The 10,369-nt window shown below is 47.8% G+C and overlaps 1 protein-coding gene across 3 annotated transcripts in view; it reads left to right on the plus strand.

The window, feature by feature from the left end:
* LOC141978971 (uncharacterized) overlaps positions 1–8,830 on the plus strand; it is a 30,146-nt gene extending 21,316 nt beyond the window's left edge. For 2 of the 3 annotated variants that reach the window (XM_074941404.1, XM_074941402.1), the window contains exons 4-6: positions 1,979–2,092; positions 2,455–7,483; positions 8,187–8,830. In XM_074941404.1, coding sequence (XP_074797505.1) covers positions 1,979–2,092; positions 2,455–3,575 — 1,235 coding nt within the window. In that variant the 3' untranslated portion in view covers positions 3,576–7,483; positions 8,187–8,830. The remainder of the gene's footprint in view (positions 1–1,978; positions 2,093–2,454; positions 7,484–8,186) is intronic. The other variant, XM_074941403.1, reaches the window with a different exon arrangement.
* The last annotated feature ends 1,539 nt before the right edge of the window (positions 8,831–10,369 follow it).

The following is a 10,369-nucleotide window of genomic DNA, read 5'->3' on the forward strand; positions in this document are numbered from 1 at the left end:
TTGCCCTCCTTTTTTTTCCTTACCTCCCACCCACTAGAATAATTTTTGGACATGTGCCTTTTTGGTGCCGTCAGTCATTTAAAAAGTGCATTTAATGTATCCTTATTGGATACTTTCATAACTACAGCTTTCATGCCTTTTCCTCATTTTAAGAGGAAAATATGCCACCTGTAGAATTCTAAATTGAGTAAATAGGTCGATGACTGATGAATGGCTTGTGTGACCGTCAGATGAGCTCCTCTTTTGATAGGAGAGCGCATAATGTTGCCATTCAGGACCCCACAGGTGAAGGGATAACAGAGCTGTGGGAGGGCAGGAGAAGGGGGAGTAGATAATTTGAGATGCCAGGAAATGGCGAGGGTGTGTGCAGAGTTAGAGCTAAGAAGCAGCAGGGAGGGATGAGGTAGTGAGAGACGAGGAGAGAACACAAGAAGCTCCCAAGGTGCCGGGAGGTGGTGCCGGCTGAGAGTAATGGGAAGAAGGGGAGGAAGGGCACCCAGGAAGTGGGCTGGGTGGGTGCATGGGAAGGAGGAGAGGTTTGGGGATCTAGAGCTGTGGGGGGTCCCTAACCTAAGCATGTTCCAAAACCATTCACACCAATCGGGCTTATCTCTATACACCCATAGAGTCTGTTCCCCAATGTTCCGTTCCCAGATCTGATGCTGCAGAGTGTTTCCCCCACGTCCCCCTTCCCAGCTCTGATGCTGCAGAACCTTGCCTGTGTCCCTGTTCCCATTCTCCCCCTTAATAAATCTGATTTCAATTTCCCTTCCCCCCGTTTAACCCCAGTTTATATAGTCATATTCTCAGCTATACCTTAACCAATCATTTTACTGAAATTTAACTAACCAGTTCTCACATATTGTAACATAATTCTCTAACCAATTATATCCTACTACCCTAATTAACTTACACCTAGCAAAATTAATTATACAGCAGACAGAAACAATTAGAGAACCAGACAGATTAACAATCAAAAAGTGGTGGCCATAAAGATAAAACAATACAGAAATGAGGGTACGATGACCATTGATAAGTGTTTTCTTGCCAGACAGGATGCTATCAAACTAAATTTTCTTTAAGCATCTTAAGATCTGTTTCTTTGTCTGGTGGTGATGGGCACTGTCTGGACAGGATCGTCTTCCAAACAACCCAATAGCACCTTATGTGACTGGTTTGGGACATGACAATGTGATCGTTCGCTTCCCGGCTTATGGCTGCCCCTGCTGCTTAGCCAAAGGCCTTAGCCCAGTGGTCCCCAACACGGTGCCCATGGGCGCCATGGCATTTTTGTGCGTCCACAGGACACCCCACTGTTTCTCGGCGGTATTTCGGCGGTAGTTCTTCTTGCCGCCACCACCGCTTCTCGGCAGCATTTTGGTGTCCGGTTCTTCTACTTGGCATTTCGGCGGTGGGGTGTCCGGCTCCCACCACAGTCTTCTGGGAATAGCAGTATGGTATTCCCACAAGAAAGGTTGGGGACCACTTCATTAGCCTAAGAACATGGCCTCAGACTATCCTAGTGAGAGAAGGTCCATATACAGGCAGACTGAGATTTTGATTCTTTGTTTTTATACCCCTGTAACTAGCTAAATGATAAAAATACACCTAAGTTCTTAAAGTATAGGCTTTACAGGCAGGCCCTGATAATCTATATTCTCACAGTGGGTTGTACCCCTTCCCCCATTTTGTGTCGGTCTTGTCTATTTAGATTGTAAATTGTTCAGGGCATGGGCCATCCACTGTTTTGTGTTTGTACTTGTCCTAGCACAATGGGGACCCAGTGTTAGTTGGTCCTTAGGCACTAAGGTAATGAATATGATTTAGAATAATAACAACTCTCCTGGGTTGAGCAAAGGAAGTTGGCCTTGAGATGTTACTGCTTAAAAATGAGCTGGGCTTAAAATCATGGAATATTCTTTGTGACAAGTATCCCACAAATTCCACTGATCTTCCTTGTTTTCTTTGCCTTGAGCAGGGTTTCCAGTTTCCAAGCCTGATGTGATCTCGCAGCTGGAACGAGGGGAAGAGCCGTGGGTCCCAGACTTCCATGGCTCTGAGAAAAAAGTGCTCCCGAGAGCTGCCTGCACAGGTGAGGAATTGGTTAAAGCAACTCAAAAACTGTCCATGAATGCAGGAAACATTTGGGATGCCCTACAAAGACCTTGTGAGCTCTCCAAGTTCAGGATTGTTTCCTGCAGATGTAGAATCATTAGGCAGATGTCACTCATGGCTTCCCACCTATCCTGACTGACAACTGGCAGCAGGTCCCTCCCTGATCTCGCTTTCCCCTGAGTGTTCTGGTGAGATGCGGACCAAAACTGATCCCTTCCTCTCTCCTCTGGGGAAGGGTTTGGGGAAAATCAGCTCCTCATAGATTTGTTCTCTCCCGCACATATTTTGGTTTGTTCATCCCTTTTTCCATTCCTGTCTCTGAGATTTCCTTTCTCTCAGGCACCGGGAGTGACCTATGTCTGGATTCTCTCTGTCTCCCATCAGCTGTTGGAATGGTGAGTGAGAATAAGGAGAATCCCCAGCAGGAAGATGCTGAGCAAGTAGAACCATATGGGACGTTATCTGGAAGATCCAAAGGGAAAGATTCCGGGAGTTGTGCACTCCCAGCAAAAGCCTGTGAGACTCAGCAAAGGCCAGAGGAAAACTCCAGTAGCCACTCAGACCTTATTACACATGGGAGAATGAACTTGGAAGAGGCATGCTACATATGTCATGAATGTGGGAAAACCTTCAATGGAAGCTCAGACTTTTTCACACATCAGGGAATCCACAGAGGAGAGAGACCCTACATGTGCTCTGAGTGTGGGAAACGCTTCAATCGGAGCTCACACCTTATCACACATCAGACAATCCACACGGGTGAGAAACCTTATGGATGCTCTGAGTGTGGGAAATGCTTCAATCGGAGCTCATACCTTATCATACATCGGAGAATCCATACGGGTGAGAAACCTTATGGATGCTGTGAGTGTGGAAAACGCTTCAGTTGGAGCTATGCCCTTATCGCACATCAGAGAATCCACACAGGAGAGACGCCCTACACATGCTCTGAGTGTGGGAAAAGCTTTAATCGGCACTCACAGCTTATCACACATCATAGAATCCACACAGGAGAGAAACCCTACACGTGCTCTGAATGTGGGAAATGCTTCAGTCGGAGGTCTGCCCTTATCACACATCGGAGAATCCACACAGGAGAGATGCCCTACACATGCTCTGAATGTGGGAAAAGCTTCAATCAGAGCTCAAACCTTATCACACATCGTAGAATCCACACAGGAGAGATGCCTTTCACATGCTCTCAGTGCGGGAAAAGCTTCAAACAGAGCTCTACCCTGTGCAGACATCAGAGAATCCACACAGGAGAGAGACCCTACACATGCTCTGAGTGCGGGAAAAGCTTCATTGAGCGCTCAGACCTTGTCAGACATCGTAGAATCCACAGCGGAGAGAGACCCTACACATGCTCTGCGTGTGGGAAAAGCTTCAATCAGCGGTCATTCCCCATTAGACATCAGGAAATCCACGTGGGAGAGAACTGTAAGAAATGCCTGGAGTAGGCCTGGCCAAAGATTTGTTTTTAAAAGTATCACATTTGCTAATGTATAGTGATCTTTGCACCATCTTCACCGTGGTCTCTCAGCTCCCCCAGAGGAGTTGCCTGCTTCTGCCTTTTGCAGCTCACCCTTCTTTGGGGTCAGTCCTGTGATCTTTTCTATCAACTCCTTTCCTTTTTAGTCATAAGAGTGTGTCCCCCTCCAGCCAGGAATGTTCATCAGCTCCAGAGAGATGGTTTGATCCCAACAAGCTACACTGAGGAAAAAACTACCTGTGCCTTACATCCACTAGGACTGTACATGGCGTTGGCTGCTCAAGTGAGTGATCTTGGTTTAAAAAGACAGTTACAGTTGTAGAGCAGATACAGCCCATGTGCAGTGGTTGACATTAGCTTTCCCCTTGGCCTGACCTAAACTCCATCACTTTTCCTAGTCTAAACAAACCCTGAGCATCCCGGTTATACTGTTCCCCCATTTCAAAGCAATTGTTAGTCATCAAGTTTCCCCTTTGGGAACAAATTGTTTCATTCCCAGTTGCTTTGATGTTGCTTCAGGTTGTGCTGGAGAGCAGATATTTTTGCTACCATTTTCCTCACTTAAAATATATTGAAGTATAACAAAGAGCAGGAACAGGGCAGGGATAGGGAAAAATGTCATTTCACCCTCTGTAACAACAGAAGAAGATAGGGTAAGTCAGAGGGATTCCCCATCACCATCCCAATCCCCTATTGTTCAATTGCTTAGGTCAATATTTTTTCTAAAGGGCTGGAAAGAGGATTCCTTAGTAAATGACATGTAAATAGGCAAAATACTCATACATTTGGCTCCCACTGCAGTTCTGGCCCAGGCCCTTCAGGAGATGCCTCTTGAAGATATCTCCTTCCTAATCAGGTGCATGTTGCCTATTATTTGGGAAATACAATCCCTTTTTAGGTAGAGATGGGAAAAATGGAAGTGACGTTTCTGTTCAGCTCACCCCTGGGAGATGCTGCAAATGTGTAGAAAATGGAATCCGTGTTGAATATGATAGGGCTGCAGAAAGATACCTATTTTTAATAGCTACCTGACGTTTGGTGTCTTACAGGGATTCTAAAACGGACCTGAATTTAGTCCCTAATTTTAAATCTGTGCCACCAGATTAAAGAAATAAAAAGGCATATTTGGGGGATTTATACCTCATTATCGCGACTGATATGTTGTGCGGTTGGTGAAGAATTCTACCCTAGAGAAGTCTAAAATTACTCCAAGTAAGGTCAATGATTTGACAAGAACTCAGGTAGAAATTGCAGGTACTGGTGGTTGATTTTCACCCCAGAGATGGACGCTGTGGTGACCTGTGGCCCAGGTAAACTGTTTTTAGAACGCTACTCCCTAGTTAAGTGGCATTGATCACACTCCTAAAGGATGCCGTGATTAAATTGGGAACAACTGTCTTTTACCATTTGGATCCAAAGTTAGATGAAGCACAGAGAGAAACAGCTGATTCCTTCAGAGCCATTCCATGCCTATGGGTCCCAATCTGGCTGCCTTGTTGGACAAGAAGCACTTCCATGCTGGACAAATGATGGTAGCCAATGAGGAATGTATCCGATTCCAAGTTCAGACTGCAGGATACATGGATGCTGAGTCCTGACTCTGTGGTTTTGTCTCTTAGTTTTGGTCTTGAGTCTTACGCATTTGTATCATTTCTCCGCCTCTTGCTACTTTGAAAGATTAGAAAGTGTGAAAATAGAGCACAGGTGGTTTTTCTCATCATGCAACCTTCCCACATAGTGTGAGACCCCTTTCCACCCACACTTACGGGAGAAGACCCAGGGAGAAATGAACTCACAGAAATGGAAGGCTCCTAGGTTATTGTAGAATGTGACTTCACACAAAGCTCACTGGGTGGAAATGGGAATCAAGAGAAAACTGCCCTATAAGTTTATATTTTGTAATCTTTGAATAAGTTACCACCAGCGACAATGAAATTAAACATGAAGTTAATTAGTGTAACGAAAGAGGCTGATTCTGTGATAACTTTCAGTGTTACAATATAATTCAGTTTTTCTTCTAGTTCTCTCTCTGCCCCCTCCTACTATATAGGAAATGGTGGCTAATCCTGAAATTAAACCTCATTCCAAAGGAATTAGAGTTGGGGAATATGTGAGAGAAGTAACACGTATGAGAATAGAGACCCAGGATAGATTGTAATTATTTGTATTTCAAATGGAATTTATTTTGATAAATTTTAAAATAAATCTTCTGTTAAGAGGAAAATTACTTGAGACAAGATGTGAACCTTTTATCCAGTGAGAGGGGAACAGCCAGAGAGTTCCCCAGGTCCCTTCTCGCAAATTAAAGATGTCACATCAGGCAGGAGATATCAAAATCTAACATGGTGATCGATGTGTGATGGTAGCTTTTCTGGGTTGTTTTTTTGGTTTGGTTTGGTTTTTTAATTTACTTTTTGTTTTGTTTTTGCAATCAGTCATTTTTATACGTGCTGAGGCCCCTTTTCCTTTTGATCACAGCTGTTTAACCCTCAGGCCTGGCTCTGGAAACCTCCTCAGAACTGGCCTTGTGTTTCTTCATGTTTGATGTCTTTGGGGTTCACACACCCACACGACATGCAGTTCACAGCAACAGATACTATGAGAAGCCTGCTGGGTTAAGTGAGCCTTTTCCAAACTGACATTAGCCCAAAGTCTGCCTCAATTCAGCTGGATTGGAACATGTCTGTATCAAAGGAGTGGTTCACTCCTGATTTTCCCAGAGACCTCGGGGGAGGTGTGGTAAGATAGGATAAGTAGGAATCGACAACAATTAAGTTAAAGGTAAGGGTGAGCAGGTCAACAAACCTGTTCTTTTCATTCCCTCTGAGACGTCTGTCACTGGTCACTGTCAGGCAGCACGCTGGGCTAGATGGACCATTGGTCTGACCCTGTATTACCAGTCTTTCATTTTTATGTAAGCCATCTACAGCCTTGTCTACACTGGCAAGTTTGTGCACAGGAAAGCAGCTTTCTGTGGTGTAACGTCTGAGGTGTACGCACGGCCAAGTCACTTAGTGCGCAGAAACTGCACAGTTGTAGCGCTGTAAAAAACCCACCCCGATAAGTGTTGTACAGCTCTCTGCACTGGGGCTACAGCACTGCGGTGCCAGTGTAGACACCCTGGAGGATTACAGGGCTGTGATTGGCCTCCGGGAGGTGTCCCACAATCCCTGTTCTTGCTTCTCTGGTCATCAGTTTGAACTCTACTGCACTGCCCTCAGGTGACCAACCATGAACCCTCCCCCTTAAATTCCTTGGGAATTTTGAAAGTCCCCTTCCTGTTCGCTCGGTGATGCATGGAGTGGTCTCAGCGCATCTTTTCAGGTGACCATGCCTGCTCCACGCACCAGGTGATCCCTCCCCTTGGAGCAATGCCAAGCTGCTGAACCTCATCAGCATTTGGGGAGAGGAGGTTTTCCACTCCCAGCTGTGCTCCAGATGTGGGAATTATGATACCTACAGACAGATTTCACGATGTATGAGAGAAAAGGGCCATGACCAGGACACTGCAGTGCAGGATCAAAGTGAAGGAGCTGCGGAACGCCTACCACAAGGCAGAGGAAGCAAACCGCCACTCCAGTGCTGCACCCACAAGCTCCCACTTCTACAAAGAGCTGGGAGCGATAATCACTGGTGACCCCACCTCCACTGTGAAGGTCACTGGATACTTCGGTGGCTCACATGGCAGTCGAGAGTGGACTGAGCCAGGAGGAGGAAATCTTGGATGAGGATGTGGAGGTGGAGGAGGACCCAGAGGCAGAGGACAACTCGGAGGTTGGAGATGCATGGAGCCCGGAGTTCTTCTCTACCCCGGAGGAGGCTAGCCAGTCACAGCAGTCGGAGTTGGCGAAGCACAAACAGGAGAGGAGGCCTTTGGTAAGTGGCTTTGATCTGGGGAATCACTGAAGCGAGTTGTTGGGGACAGGAGGGTTGCAGAAAGCAGGCTTGTGTCTGTATGATGTGCATACCACCACATGCCTAGTCTGAGTGGCGGAATAGGGTGATGATTGACTCCCTCACTTCACGGGAATCTGCCTCAGAGATCTCCATGAAACCCTCATGATACTGGGCAATCCGCTGCTGCAGGATCTTTGGCAGAGTTGCTTTGTTTCTTGCCCCATTAAGGGTAATTTTCCTGTGCCACTCTGGTGTCACCGGGGGGAGAAGGGGCGGAGACCATTGCTGCACACAGGTGAGCCGCGTAAGGGCCAGGGCGGACACCACAGTCTTGGAGAAGACCATCCTTTGATTCCCTGCTCACCCTCAGGAGCAAGATATCTTCCGTAATGGAAACAGCCTGTGGAAAATGTGGGCACACAAATGATTATAAGGCCCCCTGCCTACAGTGCTGTCTCTCCCCAAGAGCCATGTGCCCACTGTATAGTACCGTCCTGGACAGTGATTTCCCCTACCCCCGCTGTTACCATTTTGGCGGTCATGGGGCTCATGTGTGCTTGGCTGGGGACAGCCAGTTAGTGATAGGTATGTGAATAGTGGCTGTATTTTAAATCACTGCATCAATGGTCTGTGTGTTGCAAACAATACTGCTTGTGTAAAATATTGCATTTTGGCTTCACAGATATGACCTTGAGAGCCCAGTCTCACTCTTTGTTATTGATGGCTGTTCAGAATTAGAAAGTGGCCATGAAGAACTAAAGAGAATTTTCTGCCTGATGTCATGATGCACTCCATGGCCGAAAGACAAGAATTGAAGGAGTGTCGGGACAGTGAGAAGAGGGACTGAAAGGAGAATGAGGTGCGCCAGAACAAAGCCACGTATGGGCTCTTAAACGTTATGGAGTGCCAAGTGGACACAATCCAGGTGCTACTAGCACTGCCAGCCAAGCAGCTCCATGCCCACCCTCCCCTGCAGACGCTATCGCAAAACTCTTTCCCTTGCACCTCCCTGACACCGTCAACACATTCTTATCAATCTCCTGCCTCCAGTCTGTACCCGCTGCATTCCACCCCTGCCCCATCACAGTCCAGCCCTGTGGACTCCCAGTACCCACTGCACTCCACACCCGTCCCTCGGCCGTTTATTCCTCCTGAAGTACAGGTTCCCGCTGCACTGTACTCCAGAGGATAAGGTTGCATATAATACCTCGACATACACAAATTTTTAACCATCCCGGGACCTCACCTCCTCATGGGACCCTCCCTTCCCCCATCCCCCACAGTGCTGATTCATTTTTCTTTTTTGTTTGTTTGTCTCTCTCCTCTGGCGGTTGCTTTTTAATAAAAGAATGGTTTTGGTTTGAAAGCCATCTGTATTCCATTAATTGAAAGCAAACAGAGCCCTGCAAAGCAACAGGCAGTTTTCTTAAGCCTTCATAGTGCATCGTCTGCACCAATCACAATCACCTCCTAACATTACAAGCTGTGATACAACATGATATAACAAAAAAAAAGGTGTTTTTATTTGCATAACACACTTAAAAAACTAAACCAACAGCATATACAATGTGTAACACAGCAGCCAAACACAATTGTTTTCTCATTAGCTTCAGGGGAGGGAAGTGTCTTGCCTGGGCCCAGAGCGGGGGGCTTCCTCGACTCTCGTCTTCCACCCTTCCAAGTTACCTGGTGGCCCAGAGCGAGGGGGCTTCATCGACTCTCAAGGTCTGCTACCCGTTGAGTTACCTGGCGCCACGCCCAGTGTCACCAACAATTGCCTCCTTTGAAAGCACCCAACAAGAGGGGCAGGCTGTGGGGTGGACAATCCGAGGGGGGGGGCACGTGTACCCACATGTGAAAGGACCCCTCTAAGGTGGTGGTGTCCGCAGCAGCAATGGCTGGGGCTGGGGTCCCTTACTCTCTCCCCCAATCAAAGGGTCAAACAAAGGGAACCGGACGGGGACACCGAGCAGAGAACCTCGGACAGCACCCACCACTCCTCAAAAGCATCAAGGGAGTCGGTGGACGCTGCCCAGAGGAACTCCGCCCGGATACGTGAACGGACTGAGGATCGGAAAACAGCCCCACAGTCACAGGAAACTCCATCGGCCAACCTCCTCTCTCTGGTTTTATAGATGGCCGTTTTAGCCAGGGCCAGGAGGAGGTTAACTAGGAGATCCCGCGACTTTGTGAGGCCACGGATGGCGAGTGCATAAATAAAAAGGTGAGGGGAAAAATGCAACCAAAAATGTAATAGAAGATTTGTGAGGAGCCGGAACAGGGGCTGCAGCCTGGCACACTCCAAATATACGTGCGCCAGGGTTTCCCTCACACCGCAAAAGGGACAAGTATCTAGGATGGGGGTGAACCGCGCCAAGTACGTGCACATGCCTACAGCTCCGTGAAGGAGCCACCAGCTGATGTCCCCGACGGGCCTCGGAACCAAGGTTGAATATAGGCTGGCCCACCAGGGCTGCTCACCCTCCAAAGGTGGCAGAAGGTCTTGCCACTTTGTGTCGGGGCGGGACACTAGGATGAGGACATGAAGGGAGTGGAGCACGAGCATGTGTAGATGTTTCCTTGGCGCAGTTTGGAAGCATACTGGCTGTAGATCATGCGAGGTATGAGGTCTGGAGAGCCCCATGTGCCAAGCAAGCGTCAGGGGATCCAGCCAGTCTCCGTGGTCGTAGTCCAGGAGGTCTCCGACTCTCGTGACTTCTGCCAGGATCAAGCTCTGGCGCACCGAGCGGGACTCTGCCACCTGCACAAGGAGCTGGGGGTGGTGTAGCAGGGGCTCCACGAGGAGATCTGCCCCCTTGGTGGCCGCCATGGATCTGGTCGTTAAAAACAGTTTCCAAGTCTGGA

Source organism: Natator depressus, chromosome 28 (assembly GCF_965152275.1).
Source record: "Natator depressus isolate rNatDep1 chromosome 28, rNatDep2.hap1, whole genome shotgun sequence".
Classification (NCBI taxonomy): domain Eukaryota; kingdom Metazoa; phylum Chordata; order Testudines; family Cheloniidae; genus Natator; species Natator depressus.